This window comes from Diadema antillarum, unplaced genomic scaffold (genome assembly GCF_040938485.1).
Source record: "Diadema antillarum isolate AM-2024a unplaced genomic scaffold, OU_Dant_1.0 scf00000036, whole genome shotgun sequence".
NCBI lineage: Eukaryota > Metazoa > Echinodermata > Echinoidea > Diadematoida > Diadematidae > Diadema > Diadema antillarum.
In genome coordinates this window covers 140001-157914 of record NW_027270925.1, presented here as the reverse complement: position 1 = coordinate 157914, position 17914 = coordinate 140001, and the positions used below count along the sequence as shown (strand labels likewise).

The 17914-nt window shown below is 39.0% G+C and overlaps 1 protein-coding gene across 1 annotated transcript in view; it reads left to right on the top strand.

Moving 5' to 3' along the window:
• The window catches only part of LOC139745576 (1-phosphatidylinositol 4,5-bisphosphate phosphodiesterase classes I and II-like), a 134562-nt gene that overhangs the window by 50719 nt on the left and 65929 nt on the right, over positions 1–17914 (top strand). Inside the window, exons 6-8 of the mRNA XM_071655972.1 lie at positions 5192–5245; positions 6916–7000; positions 16783–16883. Of these exons, the coding sequence (XP_071512073.1) occupies positions 5192–5245; positions 6916–7000; positions 16783–16883 (240 nt within the window). The remainder of the gene's footprint in view (positions 1–5191; positions 5246–6915; positions 7001–16782; positions 16884–17914) is intronic.

The following is a 17914-nucleotide window of genomic DNA, read 5'->3' as shown; positions in this document are numbered from 1 at the left end:
TAACTGAGCTTTTCAAGTTTTTGGCTCTTAAAAAGTTTCTTGAAGAATATTTCATGCAATACACCACAGAGTAAACAAGAAAGGACTTAATTTATTTCCAGGGGGTCCAGCAGTTGCACCCATGTAAAATAGAGCTATGATTGCATATACCAGACATGCCCCTCCCTTTCCTCCTCAACCCCCACCCTCTGGAAAAGAAGGGGGGGGGGGAGGGAGAGGACTTTAACCATACTCTGTCCATATGGCAGACTTGCTAAAGAGATGTGATGCTCAGAAAAAGATTATTCCCATTAATCTCTTAAAGGACAAGTCCATCGTCATTTACATGTGGATTGAGTGAATGCAGCAATGTTGTAGAACACATCAGGGAAAGTTTGGGTAAAATTGGACAATCTGTTCAAAAGTTCTGAATTTTTAAAGTATCTGCACAGTCACTCTTGGATGAGAAGACTACTACAGTGTATGATGTCACATGTGTAGAACGATATAAGGAAAATATAAAGAGAATTTCATAAAATTTTATTTTTCGGAAAGAGTGCACATTTCCTCAACTTGTCTCTGACGTATGTTAAGGGTAATGTTATTCCCCCTGCCTTCTGAAAGAGGCAAGTCAAGTATTCTCTCATTATGCGAGAAACTGGAAAATATGTGGAATTTTCTCTATATTTTCTTTACATTGTTCTACACATGTAACATCACAATCGGTAGTAGTCTTCTTGTCCAGCAGTGACTGAGCAAAAACTTTAGAAATTCATAACTTTTGAGGGGATTATCTGATTTTCTTCAAACTTTCACTGATGTGTTCTACTGATATTGCTGCATTCACTCAATCCACATGTTTGTGAAGGTGAACATGTCCTTTTAAAAACAGACCTGATTTCATTTCCATTCAGATGCACCGATATATTCTTTAGTACATGTACATGGTTATCCAGGATGAAGCTATAGTGTGTACCGGAACTCTGTCTGAGATCTGCCAGACTTATGGAAGAGAAATTCAACAAATGAATATGAAATGAATTCCATAAAATTGAATATACCAAAGTAGATGTATAAGATTCTATGATATGCTTTGCAGAATATGCCATTCTTCCTTTTTAGGAAAATTGGATGCATGCACAGAATATTCATAATCTTCATATGAAGTATTACAACACCACCTCTGAATGTAGAGAAGTAAAATCCTAGGTCTTTTTGTGCATGCAAACTCTTTAAATAGTAAGTGCAAGCAGTTACCCACTATAGTGAGATATACATCTAGTAGCTCAAAACTGTACCATGGAATTATATTTTGGGGTTTTGACTTGCATTCGATGGTACTCTCGACTATATTAACAGAACACAAATATAAACTCACTGTACTACCCTTTCATTCCCTGGTGTTACAGTTTCAGATCTAGATATTTTATTGTTATCAAATGGATTTAAGTAGATGTTTGATATCTGACATATGCGTCATTCCAAAGGCCGAGCAAAGAATCATGTGCCTAAAAGTAATTTGCCATGCAGTTGGCGTTCCAATGTCTGTATAATTTCATATGTGCATATTTTGCTTGCATTCTTGTTAGTGTGAACTGTGTTGTGCCCACAGACTGATTCCTCTAAAATGTGCTCCCTAATTCAAATATTCCCGCAAGGAAGAGAAAAAGCATGAGATAAAAAAGGGGCGTTAACATGCAGTGGCAAAAGAGCGCCACAACTAGACCATGAGTCATACTTGGATTTTGAAATGCAGACAGCGAAATCAACTCAGGGCAATACGGGGATATTCAAATTGGCATAACATTGGTAGCACCGAGAACAGGCATTTCCCCTGTGCAATGTTAATGGCAAATGTTTTCAGGTCGTGAAACCCTAAGAAATTGTCTTGAACAGACACAGATGCTCTCATACACCTTTATTCAAGTGATTTTAGGTAACAAACTCATTTTCTGTGGGGACACAATTCTTTGTAAGTGTAGGACGTTAAGACATTAATGTGAAATTTCCTTCGCTCAATAGCCTAATGAGAAAGTACAAAGTGTAAAGGTGAGAAAAAAAAAAACCACTCCCCAAATAAGATGATGTGACTAGTACAGGCACATTATGGCAATGTGTTTGCAAATAACACTCGTTTGAGAGTCGGACTTTGTCAATTTCTCACGGCAGTATCTTAAGAGCTGATTCATGACTTCTGTTGGTAGATTTTAGTGCCTAGCTGCTGTGCAAACATATATGGTGCTTTTTTCTTCTTTCGGAGTATCAGGTGTGTTTTCTTATGAGACACCTACCGTAGGTGCTACTTTTTTGAAGAAATATCACTTAGAATATCACCGGAATTTTATGTCAGTTTAGAAGGGTAAGGGAGGAAGCATGCTGCATCCAAAGTCAAACTTGGTTCCTGTCGTGAGAGACAGAAATCAGAGAGGTACGGGTTAAGTGCCATCGCTATCGACTGAAGAGGAAATGAGGATGGTGGTAGTGGTGATGGGGTGGGATGGGGTGGGGGGGGATGGCGTCAGGATGGGAGAGATGCGGATGAGAAATGAAAACAGACATGGTGATATTGATGATGCGTGCAAACAAAAACAGAGGCTGTCAGATAGCATCGGCCGCGGGCAGCCTTTACAGGTAAATGACAGCGCTCGTAGGCATCAATAGAGGGAGTGGGAATGGTATCCAGGCGATAAAGGCTCCTATGAAAGCAACCGCATGTAAATCAAGGGCAACGAGCGAGAGAGAGAGATGAGAGAAAGAGATTGAGAGACAGACAAACAGACAGACAGACAGACATACAGACAGAAGGGGAGAGAGAGAAGAGAGATTATGTAGCCACATGTGGGGTCAATTTATGCAATGTTGAATTGAAGAATTCAAATCAAAGGTATATTACTGAAATGTGGAAGACCAGCAGACTGTAAAACCAAAAACATTTGCAGCATAAAACTTTTGCAAATTGCCACCAGCATTCAGCGCATTGTGTAGTCAAAAACCTTTCATGTATATTTTACCTTTATTGCAAATCTTGGCTCCCCATGAATAACTCACAAAAGTTTCATGCATGTGAAAGTTTCCAGATTTACAGTAGTGTGACAACTCGGGTAGACGGAAGTCACATGCATCAATGATCTTGTATGTAAATTGATAAATTTCCAGGTTAGTGAAGCAAAGAGGTGACTCTTACCTCGCAGAGAAACTACTGAGGCCCGACATCATAGTTTAATTCAGAATTTGCAAATGTAGTTGCTGTTGTATGATTTAATGTTTTTTGTTGTTAATACTTTATATTAGGGAGATGTAACTGAGTGACAGCTAACTATTTTCACTGACAGAGAATCTTATGTCAGATGTAACTGAACATAGTATCAGTCCTATATGTCCATCAGTGCCACACACAGCCCTATGTTCAGATTTCAAGATAGGAGTAGGGTATGCTTGACCGATCGATGACATTGTCTTTATGTTGAAGTGTGATTTCTGTAACAACACTTTCTGCTTGACATTAAATTCAATTCTTTTAGGTGTAGATCGCCAAGGGAGAATCACAAAGTTTGATTAAGTGAAGCAAAATGCCAGAAGACTGCAAAAATGAATTTACAAATTGAATTAGGATAGACAAATTTTCAACAAAGACAATATATGCGTGCAAAAGACAATGTCGTCTGTCACTCTCTCTCTCCTTTGTCCTTGCGTAGAAGTTCCCTCGTTTCATTTCTTGGATTCAGGCAAGTGGAATTGTCTTTGTAAGTCATAGGCACAAGGGTAATAAAAACATTTCATTAGTCAGAATGGCTTCAGGCTCACGCCGCTTCTTTGTGGCTAGATGTTGGTCAGAGTGTCAGTGGCTTCTCCACTGAAGTGGAGGTTGTGGCGGCCAGAACGAAGATGGCAGTTGTGTATGGATGTTGGCACAAAGCCAGGAGAACTCTTTAGAAGCACTTGCATTTCAAGAAGTAGAAATATCAGAGGGGGAGGGGGGAGGGGGGGGGGATTCAAGAGAGCTTCCATTAAGTTTCACATCAACACTTAAGAATACAGCAAAATCAAACAGCAAGGACAGTGAACTGTTCATTGAAATCAGATAGATTAAAAAAAACCCAAGTTACATAAGCAAAATTTCACATGTTTACATTAAGGTGTCTGTTACCATCAAAGATACAAGGGATATTATATTGCTGTCATTGCAACACAACTTTCTGTCTTCTTTGTTCATCAACCTTTTCTCGGTCTCTGTTATGTTTTCGAAAGAAATGCTATGAATCTTATTTGATTATTATATGCTTTGATAAGGGTATTGTATCAGCTAAAGCTTTTTATTGGGAAGTGAAGAGTTACAAGGATATTTTTGTGAAAACAGTATAATTTTTCTTCTGTATAGCAAAAAGAGGGTTTTGAGTGTGCTGTGGTAGTAATTTGATGGCATGATGAAGGTTGCAGTAGTGTGATTGAGACCATAGTTTGTGACATCAGTGGTATATTCTGCATACTTGGATGATACGTTCACATCATGGTTAGATTTCGGCATGTGGGACCCAACTGCTGCACAAACTCGAAAGTTTGCGCAAGACTTGGAACATGAGATGTGATTAGCGAGATGGGTCAGATCCAGAGTGGGGAAAAACTTTGAAATCTACTCTCTATTAGTGCTCTCAATTTCTTTTTTTTTTCTGTAATTAGTGGCTCAACTCTTGGAAGTCAGTTATGTAAGTCCACATCTAACATGTTTTCAATTCAATTTAATTTATTTCCACAAATCTGATAAAGAAAGAAAGACAGTTACATTGTACATCACAGCATACATCATAAAGGTAAATGAAAAATATACAAAACATAGGCTTTATATTGACAGATGTGGAAGAATTAGCATAGGCTTAGACCAGCCTTTCAAGTTAAATCCCCAAGAAATATATTCAGTTATACATGGACAAGACAAAACACACGTGACAAAGACTTAAATGGAAAATACTACAAGGATGTGAGGAAGTAAGTCAAGTTGATCAAGTTATGGTTTATTATATGTCCTAGGTCATTTCATACTGCACTGGTAAGTCAAAAGTATATGACATTGCCTGGATTAAATGTACTAATTCTACCTGTGCTTGGAGGGAAGCGTTGGTTTAGTTCCGTATAACACATTTTGAATGAATACATATGTATTTCATGTTGACATTGGTTCTTTTCTCTTGATTTTTTTTTTCCTGTTTCCTTACAGATACACCAAGATCACAATCATGGTGAACAGAAATGGGCACATCCCTGTCAAGAAGTAAGTCTGCTGTCTATTATGTAATGACTCTCAAGGTCATTGCACTCTCTTAGGCTCTGTCCTCTCTTATCATGGACAAAACTGACAAACGTGAAAAGCTATAGAAGAGAACAGCACATTATAGCACCTCTCAACTGAACTGCATGATATCCTTTTATGGGGGGGGGGGGGGGGGGAAGGATGCCGTTGGGAAAAAAAATCTGCATTGATAAAGCAGCCAAAATCTTTACTTTGATGAGACAAACTGCTGCCAGTCTTTCTCACATCATTTTGTCTTGGTTTGTAGCGGTGTCTCGCTGCTTTCTTTTTACATAAAAAAACAGAATGTTATTCAACTGTCCCTGTGATTGTATTTGTATGCACATGTGTCCCTAGTATGCATGTGAACAAATGTGCAAACATACACACTTATACAGACCCATGCAAACATCAGATGAGACACTGTTTTGCCGCTATTGTAGCCAGAGGCGACTGAGGAGAGATGCCTGCTGATGGCTTGAAGCCATCAGTGTTTTGATAAGAGATATATCGTATGTAATACAACCTTCTATCGGCATGCCTGAGTGAATGAATGAATGAACTATTCTGAAAATTGTCTTGCAGACCTAACTTTTTCACTACATTGCCATTGTTCTTTCAATTTTCCATGTGTTAACAAAACATTAGGTAAGATTGACAGTGTTGAAGAGAAATGTGATATTCTATGTAGATCTGAAGAACTTATATGCTGTTTGTTGTATAAACTATTCATAATATATCATTACATCAGAGCTTTTATTGTTTTTGCCTTGCATTTCTTCTCTGCTATTCTGCTGAGTCTCGTAGTCTTGTCCAATTTGACAAGTTGAAAGGAACTGTATTACAAGTCTTGTATTTACAAGAGCACATCTCATACCTTTAAAGGGGATGGCTAGTAACTGATCAGTGGGAATGCTGGGGGATGATTGTTCCAATTCTTGTGGGATTCATTCAAGAGTACATTATATATCTATTGTTGTGTGAAAATTGTTTGCTACAGAACGGTCTCATATTCAAGTAATTTGCAGTTTAATGCCCCTTCACTGTACAGGCACGCTAGCCTGAAACCATTAACTGCACAATACTTGAATATGAGACCATTCTGAAGCAAATAATTTTCACACAACAATAGATATATAATGTACTCTTAAATGAATCCTACAAGAATTGGAACAATCATCCCCCAGCATTCCCACTGATTCCCACTGATCAGTTACTAGCCATCCCCTTTAACTGCAAGTCTAAATGATTTTTGTCCCATAGGTAGAAATTTTCATTTCCATTGCATGTCATTCTCGTCTTGTATACTGTAAAACGAGGAATTTTCGCGTGCACTTTAATTTCGCGAATTTCGCGAGCGCCAAGATTCGCGAAATTAAAATGCACGCGAAAGTCCTTGTTTACAGTATATGCATTGAACGCCAGTAGCACTTCGCGAAAATTTCATGCCACGAAAAAGGCTGTCGGCTCCAATTCGCGAAAAATTCATGCCGTGAATATATCATGTTTTACAGTATATCTGTTAGTATCTTTATTATTTCATTAATATTGTGATTTGCCTGCAGCTCTGTTGTGTGGCAATAAAACAAACAGACAAAAGAAGAGCCTTTCTGATTTCTATCAATGCATCTATCTGCTTCCTCCTTTTACAGCATCCTGAAGATGTTCTCCTCCAGCACGTCGGACAAGAAGAGAGTGGAGACTGCTCTGCAGGTAGCCGGAGTCCACAGTGGAAAGGTAGGCAGTGCAGGTGTCTCTCTTAAAGGCTCTCTTAATTTACGATTTGCAGAAGAAACAAAATCCCAGTATTAGTACTTTAAAATAGTTCTAAAATGTGAGTTAGGGATAGGAACAGCCTCTTTAAAAATTTGTATCCATATAATCAATGTTAAGTATTGTTAAATACACAAAATGTAAAAAGTTATAATGAAAATGTTTCCAGACTAAACCATCAACAGTTATGGGTTAATGAGAAAAATACTGATATCTCCTTGTATTTTAGGCTTTATTGCAAAAATTTTGTATGGTAGGATGTTTTGTGATATAGCAGACCTACACATATGCATCAAATGTGATATCTTGAACATTTTTAAATCACTGCTCCCAAAGGTAAACAGGACCTTTAACCCTTTGGCTGCTTTGAGAACTGATTGGCACAGTAAACCCCATAGTATACAAATATCGACTGCTGCAGAGGGAGATGGTAAAACTATTTGCACCGAGGTGATGTCTCAACAGTGCTATGTCCCGAGACGAAGTCGAGGGACATGGCACTGTTGAGACATCACCGAGGTCAAATAGTTTTACCATGGCCCGAAAGAAAGCAGTCGATATTTGTTTTATATCCCTCTCGAGCATTTTACTAGAGTAACGACGGTTCCCTTTTGGAAAAGTGTGCAGGTTTCGTGAACGATAAATCTAACGTTAGGCTGCAGTGCAGCAGCAGTGCGTGCAGCGCGTAGCGAACGACACCGCTGCGCTGTTGTTGATTCCTACACACGAGCTACACTACAGCGTGCAAAACTCCGAAAGATCGAGGTCCAGGACTACGTTAGAAGTAGGCCTAAAGCGGCTTCGTTACCCAGATCATCTTCAAAATCGGTTTTAGTTTATTCCTAATTCGTACCTGATATGGTGTCCTCCTGCGATCATTCTTCCGTTACTGGAAGCAGTCACTTTGTCAATTGAGCTGAATGCATTGATCACGTATCACACGTCTACACGTTACACACCGACCGGCCACGCCATCGCACCACACAGATTTCTGTAATGCTGTCGCACATCACACCGCGCGCTCTCTTAGCGCTAGCCTAGCTAGCTACAAGCCACAGGACTGTCGCTCAAAAGTATCGCTACTACTCGCACTGCGTACATTCTTAAGTGAGAAATGTAGATATCGATCACACGATCACGATGGGTGCAAATCGTGGATTCCCAAAAGTACTATATCACGCTGGCTAGTAACCAGTTGCACCGCATCCAGCTGCTTGTAGCTAGCTAGTAAAACTACACCATGTTCGTGCTCTGTACAATCCTATGGCAAGAAGCTTTACATGAGGGATATAATATTTATTGTACACACTGTCCAAAGTCCCTGGCACAGAAAGGGTTAACCCTTTGTGCGCTTTGAATGTCAGTTGGCTCAGAGAACCTCCTAAAATAGGCTTGTACACACTGTGCGAAGTTATCGGCACTGAAAGGGTTTCAAGAACGCTGAATAGGCTTTGTCCAGTTGCCTTTGAGATAAAAGATTTACTTCATGTTAGACTTGTGACAATGATTGTAATCTCTTTTCCCATAGACCTTGATGGTTGGGAGCTAATGCCATTTTCTGACTGTTTCCAAGTAGTGTAACCTCCAGCCATTTTCTGTTGTATAAATGCTAGGACAAGCTGATGGTCAGAATACTGCATCATGGAGGGAAGGTTATATAGGCCTAGAAATGGATGAATTGATTGTATATTAGAATACATCCACATATACCTCTTGAATAATATATCTATATGTGTCTGTGTATTACATACACATATACACACAGACACTCACACATGCTGACACACACACACACACACACACACACACACACACACACACACACACACACACACACACACACACACACACACACACACACACACACACACACACACACACACACACATACACGTATAGATATATATGTGTTGTGTATGTGTGTATGAGGCCAGCATCCACTGTCTGGAAGTGTTATATGCATGCAAACTCAGCTTTTAGAGTTATCTGACTCTAGAATTGCATATAAGATCTTGTGTGTCTTCATTCAGACACAGTGAGGGAGAAAGAGAGGAAAAAAAGAGGGAGAGAGTAACCTATTTTACAAAGGTTAGAGCCCTAGTATAGAAAATCAATAAAAATGCCACAGTTGTTCGTAATTCAAAATGATTAAATAGATTTTTAGGTTTGAAAACAGCCAAAGGATGACATCTTAGCTATCTGAATGAGATGTCCAGCATTATTTGTTGAAGAAAATGGTAAGGACTGGGGGGTATTGCCATGTACATGTATTGCTTCATCTACAATGTGAGAACAATACCTCTCTTTTAGTGACGTCCATTATTCAGAGCGCTTCAGTTTCATTCCACTTCAGTGCTCCATAAAAAATATTGTAATAAACTCAAAATATCCATTATGCTGCCATTGTTTTTTTTTTTTTAGAATGTGATAATGTTATGGATTGCTGAAGAATAAACAAATCAAAGCATTGTCATTCAACTGTGGATATATTTATTGATAGAAATAGAAGACCAATAGGTGTGGTGAGTTGGAGGTGTTATTTGTGGATGAGATCACCAGCCCGTCCGACTGTGACTGTGATGACGGGATGAGCCCTTTTGGGGGCTTTGTCGGGACGCCACGCGGAAGAAATCAACATTTTTCACGCGTGGCATGTTCTCACACATGGGTTGTCACCACTTCTGATATGAATGATCCCATCTGTCGTCAGGTTGGAGTAGCCTCGGATTTTGCCCCATTCACACTTGAGAAATAAGGCACACTTTAAATTGGTCTACAGTTTGGTAGCCCCACCCTCCCCCCCCCCACCCACACCAAACACCTCCTGAACTCCACAAGATGTCTATAGTAATTGATGGAGAAACGGTATTCAAGGGGTTCATTAAAGTTATATTCCCTGGTGACAACTACTTCAGTAGTAATTAATTGATAACAGCCAAGTTCTTTTTAGCACTGAGTATAGTTGTGCATTGACACAATTTGAGTTCAAATCTATGGTAAAAGATGGGATTAACCCATTGAGGACGAGTCCTGAGTATACTCGGGCAAGTGTCTATGGGAAATGCGTGTTGTAGCAAAATCGGTCTGCCCTCAATGGGTTAAGGATCTTTGGGTGGGCAAAAGAATTTGGTAAGTATCAATTAAGCATGTGGTACAATTTCATGTGAAATCAGGCTCAAGAACAGGGGTTTGAATATAAGGTAGGAGATTAAATTTGTTTAGAAATTTGTCGTCGAAGCAAGTTAATCTTTTGCCTGAGGGAAGCGTCTTCCTTTCATGCATCTTCGTTGACAAGTTTTGTTGCCACACTCATCACGATTACTCGAGAGGGGTGACGTTAGCGTTTCAGGTCAACCAGAAGTAGCTGCAGCATGAGAACCCGAGCATTCCATAACTGGTGGTAGGCCACTCGAAGTCGAATGTCGCAGCCACACCGCGAAGTCCGCTCCCCATTTGCCGAGGCGGGACGAGTGCGGCGAACGTGAAGACAAATGAAGCGTACCACCAGAGCGGTCATCTGGATTACTTCTAGAGAGAGTACTCATTTCTCACGAGTGGGGAAATGGGGTCTGAAGGAAGCCAATAACACTTGGGATTGGAGAGCGAGTGGGAATGGAGTGAGGGGTGAGGGGATGGGGTCGGATGGGGCGGAATTGTTGCTGGCATCCAGTCGGAGATGGAAGGAGGAGGAGAGGGAGGGTGACAGAGAAAGTCTCCGAGGAGAGAAGAAATGCAAACAGATATATATGAAATGTGACTGATGATGGAGACCAAGGGTCTGGAGATTAAGCGTTAGGGACAGTTTGACCCTGGCTTTAAGTGGTTGTGTGTATTTTGTATGTGTGTGTGTGTGTGTGTGTGTGTGTGTGTGTGTGTGTGTGTGTGTGTGTGTGTGTGTTTGTGTCGTGAGTGTTCGCTTTTGTATTGGAAGAGAAAATTAGATGCAGTTAAGTGCTGCAGTTAAGGCTCTTCGATATAATTGCTTGCGGTTGCACACAGAATGAATGTCAATATATCTTGAGATGTTGAATAGTCTTATAAAGCCACCAAATGCTATAATGTCCATACTGTCAATGAAGTAGGCACTTGATAGTACAATCTTGATGAAACTGGAAGATTACTTTAGCCCAGTAAATGATTGAAATATGCGAAGTGCTCAGAGATAGGGACAGCAAAAGGCATCTTCCTTTCTCATCCTACAGGCATGCATTAATGTCTTGATTACATTGCATGTTAGCCTTTATGTCAAGTAGCATCTTTCAATGAAAGTTTGTGAGCAGTGCACTTATGTACAAATGCAAATAATCTGAGTTCTATCAACACATAAGTATAATAGTGTACTGGCAAAAACTGATCATATTTTCATCAACTTGTGGTATTTGTGATTGAAGCTGCTGAAATATGATGAAAATTATAACATATGTAATCATTTAGATATTTCTTCAAAATGTTCTTGTTATGTAACAAATGGAGTATCATTGAGAAAAAATAATCTTTTTCTATTTGATGATCACCTTTCTTATAAAAAACTTGAAAATGGCATATATCTGTTTTTTGCATTTAAAGCCTTCATATATGAAATTTGCCAGATTAGATAATAATAATGATTATATATGGGACTGATAAGGAGCCAAATCCATCTAGTAGCTAAATGCTGTAAGCGCAACTATGTGCAAGATACATTTTCATTCAAGTACATAGAAGCGAGAAAATGACATAGTGAAATAGTACAGGACATACACTGTATATGAAAATAATAATCAATTATTGTAAGCCAAATAAACCCAATACTTCTTGAGATTATTCTTAAATACTTCAACAGATATGGCATCTATTTGCACTGTAACCAGATAATTTTATGTGTTACATAGATTATTTATTACGAAAAGGATGTTTACTCCATAGATGGGGCTGTAATAATGATATTCATTGTAGTTGGCAGCATACTGTGAAAAGCAACAGGTGTAGCGCCGATGAAAGTAAAGTCATGTCTTTGTGATTGAGTGCTACCACACCGAGCTCCACCATGAGGGGATGCTAAAGCTGATCTATGGGGAGCCAACAATTGGTGCCCTTGTAGCTCCTGGCTTCCACACACAAATGAGTTATGGTGTCTTGTGATGGCCGGGGATGTAATCGTATCTGTCCTAATGTAATACAGGGTAGCATGCACCATCTTGTTATGTGATATGTGCCTGGATGAGATGTGTGTGTGTGTGTGTGTGTGTGTGTGTGTGTGTGTGTGTGTGTGTTGTGTGGGTTTAGTGCTGCCCCAGATTTGTGTGCAGACTTGCAGTTATTGTTACTCCCAATGTGTGTTAAGTTGTTCTTTGACTCAGAGGCACAGGCATTTTGCATTCATGGCCAGGATTATACAAATCTTAAGTGAGCAACCATGTTTTTTTTTTCCTAAAGATAATGCAATAGACTTGAAAAGATGGTCACCTTTGCTCCTTGTTCTCAGGTTAATAGTCAGATGAAATAAATACTGATCTTTCAAAGGTGACGCATCATTGCTCAGGTTGAATTCTCACAAAAACCAGAGTGTGTTCTTTAAAATCTGTTTGATTATCAGCATCACTTCCTAGCCATTACTTTTACTTGAAGCCTAACATTTTCTTTCATCAGCTTTTCCTTCCATGTAATGGAATTATTAAAAAAAAATGAGGTTTATTATTGAAAGTATCCTTGTGTGAATGTGATATGAATCATAAAAACTGCTTTTGACTTGAATGTGGAAAGTGAATTGATATGAATTAAGTCAGTGCCCATGGCACACCATCAATCCAAGTAATTAAGAGTTTACTGCAGAATGGGCAAGGGTAACCAACTACTTAGTAGCTTCCCAGTTAGCATGTGGTTAAGAATGGGACCACAAGAGAGGTAGTAAAATCAAATACTACCAAGATGATCACTAAGAGGATGGGGTTTTGAAGAGGCAAGGACGAATTCCTTCTTCATGAACTTTTTTCTGGAAGCTGGCAGGTGGTGTCATCTCCCCAATCTTTATCCACTAGATGGTATCAGGGGGGCATTTCATGAAGGAACTTGTCAGATAAAATGTCCGACAAGTCAATTATATGCGACAAGTTCAGAGAAATCAGCCAATCAGACTAAAGAATTTATCAAAACTTGTCGGATAAAAGAGACTTATTAGATATTTTATCCGACAAGTTCCTTCATGAAATGCCCCCCAGGAGGTTGAGATCTTCACCCCATTCCAAAGATTCATAATGATAAGGACTGGTCTAGACGAATGACTCCTCCCCCTCCCCCCCCCCCCCCCCCCAATTCCTCTCGGTCCATGCCGCTGATTCGTTTCCTTCCAGCTAATGGACTTATTCAGCCAGTTAATTGACCCTCTTTTTTGATCTCTTAGAAGGCAATCAGGTGATTGTACGTATCTCATTAAGAAGCGGGGGGATTTGCAAGCCCCACTTGCCAAGTCAATGTAGCGTTTTCCAGTCATGGTTTTTCCCCTCCTCGGATGCGGATATTTCATCTCCTTAATGTTGTTTTCCTGGAGGGGGGAAGAAGAGGTGAGAGTACATATAAACTTTGGGGAGAAAATGTCACTGAAAGCTCGTGAGCTGAGACATGATATGAAATTACTTTTTGACTCATTTATGATTTCCTTTATAAAAAAAAATCAGGAAAAGCAAAAAAGATGGTGTGTGATATGTGATGCTTGTTGTCTCGGTTACTAGTCTAAATATGTGCAAAAGTGTATGAATGTCACATATCAAGTGATTATATACCGTAGATATTTCTTTCGAGACAAAACAAAAGAACATGAAGGGGAATAATCCAAAGAAGAAAAATCTGTGTGCAAAATTGGCAGTTGATCATGCGTAATTTGTATGAATCGCATGAGATGTTCTTTACATGAAACATAACTGTTACATGTAGCAGTCATTGGTGCACCCTATGATGGATTTCACTAAAGATCTAGCTATTGTCAACAAGTTTTGCGGAGATGATGAACAGTGTGTGTCAGATCTTCTACATTCTCTTTGCAAGAAATCAAATATTCTCCTAAATTTGTCACAAAATGTAGCCTGCGGGGCTAGTCTTGCACTTTGTAAAGTTTAACAAAGTTTGACACTTTCAAACAAGTTTACCTGTTGCTTGCCAGAACCCCATGTGCTATGTCTAAAGGCTATGAGGATTTTTGTTGAGTCGAAGAGGTGGCTATTGTTCACATGCCAAGAATGTATGTGATCTGTAAAACAGAGCGCAAAATGGCTTAGAGAATACTCGATCTTTGGAATCAGTTAGTGGAAAAAATATTTTAATGCTGAGGTATGCAATCCTGTCTGCACTTGTGAGAGAACTGTTAACATATTACTGAGAGGTTACTTTACTTCACTTCTGAGAGATCTTGGCCCTATATACATACCACTGAAGTATGCTACCTTTATGAAAATAAACCAGAATTTGAATATATTTGGTGTATATTCAGTACAAGTATTCACTGAAAGGTTTATGAGTTGGTAAATGTAGCTGTTGTATAACCAGATAGATGGATATAGGTAACCAGATCAATATTTGTAGAGAGAGATAGAGAGAGAAAGGGAAGAGAGAAAGAGAGAGAGAGAGAGAAAGAAATATATATATATATATATATATATATATATATATATATATATATATGTATATATAAATAGATGCATAGAAGTAGATTAAAAAGGGGTAGAGAAGGAGAAAAAGGTGAGAGATATGCACAGAAATAAAGAGAGAGAAAAAAGAGATGAGAGACATGATATTGACAGAAACAAAGACAGAGAGAGGGAGGGAGAGATATTGTTATTATGTTTCCCCCAATCCAAATGCTCTTGATAATTACTTGAGATCCTTAGAATGTACTCTTTTTTTTTTCTTGCAGTCGGGGCCCCTTGTAAATTAGTTCTTTGACTGAAAGGGCTACCCTGTGAAAATAAAACAAAATAAATGAATGTGAATGAATCCTAGCTGATACAAGATAGTAACAAAATAATCCACTTAATCCCTAAAATTAATTTCAGATGGGTGTAAAAACTTTCATCAGCAAATGATGTTGGGCATTCTTTGTATGCTGAGTGCCATATTCACAAATCAATTCCAACCAGTGCTTTCCTCTGCGTTATCTGATTAAGGTCCTGAGAATCTATGCACTCATGTTTAATAGAGCCCTCCCGAGATTCTATGCTGCGCGTTATTGTAAGCGATGAATATCATTACGACTTTACAAAGTTTATCGTATCAGTGTTTCTTTATTTAGTCAGTAAATCAGCTTACTACATGCTGAGAGCCGTGACTGGAGCGTATCCATGGCAACTCCTCACTAATGCGGCGCCCTGCCTCTCCCTCAGGTTTGGCCACGCTGTTTGTATAGGCAATTCAGCATGTTTTTGTTCATAAAGGATATGTGATTCCGTGTGTCGCCCCTTTGGATACAAGGCCTTCAAGGCCAGGAGAAGTGGGGGAGGATGGGGGATGAAATCGTCACCCAATTTTTGAAAGATGATAAACGCCCACCTCTACATTGTACAGGTAGTGATTTATGAGGTGTGGCTGATGCTATTGTTCACCTGTCCTAGATGGAAGGCAAAGGCAATATTGTCGTATACATGCCAATAAAAATGGTGAATATGGACTGCATGGTTGTGCGTGTATGTGTGGTTTGACACTAGACGACCATTTCAGTTCGAGCTTTGGCTGTGTGTCAGTCATCAACAGACTGATTATGTTACGATACTTCTTGAAGAATTTGAAGAATGTGCAATTGTGTTGAGTTTGAGAGATTGTTCTGGCATGATGAAATGGTATATAATAGTTTTTTTTTTGTCCCCTGGTGATGATGTGCAAGTTTCTGTATTGACATCAGATAGTCATTGATAATGGTAGGCCGCAATCTAATTTCTTTCAAATATAATCAAGGAACACTTTCCAAGAAATAAGCATTTAGGTGATTACAAATGTATGCATATTTGACACACATTGGACTTGAAAATTTTGGGTCAAAGTCTTACTTTCGTATTCATGCATTCTTTTTTATTTTGTGGAGTGGTTTTTACCAATTTAATAGAATGCAAATCTGCAAAGTCCACCTGATTCTGCAGGAGGTTTTGTGAAAAAATTGATATCTCTTCATATCTTCATGAGAAAATATGGAAATCTTCCTGATTCAGGAATTGATTCTTGTCCACTGTAATGCATGAAACACTTTGGAATCTCTGATTTTGCTGAGTGAATGCTGGCAGCCCTGAATAGTAACATGTTCTTGATTATTACTTCTGCCAAGGAATGACAAGGTTAAGTGATCACAGGCATTGGTTTGTCTGTTTGCAAAATAACTCCAAAAGTTGTGAATAGATTTGAATGAAATTGGCAAGAAAAGTTGATAATGACGCAAGGAACGCATAATTACATTTTGGTAGTGGTCCGGGAATTGTTATGGATATTTAAAGGATCTTTTAATCTATTTTGCAGACAGGTTAATGAACTTAGAAGTTCATTGAGGTTTGCATGCATATGCACACTGCAGTGCGTGCTCTGTTCAGGAAAGGCGCCGCACAGCTGGAATCTGATGAAGTAACAAAAAGGCTTCTTTATTGGGAAACTGGGTGATCTTCAGCATGCATGTATGAGTGGAAATGAGGTGTTTGACGGAAGTCTGTGCTCGCCGAGTGTTTTTCTAGTCATCTATGTGGCACTCATACATGCCATTCAGGTTATGTTTTCATCTCTTCTTTTTTCTTTGCTAGGATGACACCATTGATCCAAAGAGATTTACCTTCGACGTTTTCTTCACATTCTACCTGCGCCTTGTGAACCAGAAGGAAGTGGACAAGCTGTTCCAAGAATTGTGAGAGCACTAAGATATAAGAGTTCCCGAGATCCCCACTGTTAAACATTTTCAAGGGCTATGCATGAAATCTTAAAGGGTGTGTACAGTTCTGGTCGAGGTGAGGATTTAGCTTTTAACATTTTGTGAGATATTCAGAAACCACTCTATGAAATGTCAAAGAGCATGCAATTCTAAAGGGTATCAAAAGTTTATTTGATGAAAATCGGTTTTGAAATGGCCGAGATATCCAAAACAAGATGAAACAAAGAGATCCCATTAAAGTTGTGGCCTGTCGCCTTTTATTATTATCACTTTTTTGGATATCCCTGCCATTCCAAAACCAATTTTCATCAAATAAACGTTGAATCCTTCTTTCAAATTTCAAAAGAGGTTTCTCATTACCTCACTTAGAAATGTTCAAAACATGAATCCCTTACCTCAACCAGTACTGTACAGTCCCTTTAATGCGTACATTGAATAAGTTCATAATGTTTTGTTATGCAGTCCCCAGAAATCTTGTGAAGGTAAATGTTTTCAGTGTAGAAAGATGAAGCGAAAGCAAAGGGAGGAAACCTAGGCAGCAGATTGATGGACTTCTGATTTGTTAAGTCAAACACCCACTTGTAGTTAGTTCCCTGATGTAGTATTAGATTGGCGGCTGGGAATCTTAAGAAACTTAAGAGGGCAAAACAGGAAATGGTGGAGTACTCATGAGGGTGGATTCAAGTTGAATGATACAATTGACCATTAACATGGAAGGGGATAGGCTGGTAAGTGATTCAGTCATTAATTTTAAACGTAAGGTTTCCTACAAGTTGTCATTATGATTTCTTTTCATGTGGCTTCTAATCATGTCAAAGAAGAAGAACAAGGAGTAACTGAAAGAAGATGATTTTCAGAAATGAACAAGCATGAGTTTGCAATGCTAACAAGGGCATTAGCCTGGGTGGGGCTGCAACTACATGTAGATCAGAATGTTAGGCAGAACTAGATTAAATAACATGAAAAAAATGGCTTCAGTTGCCATTTCTGTGGAAGTTCCTTTAGAC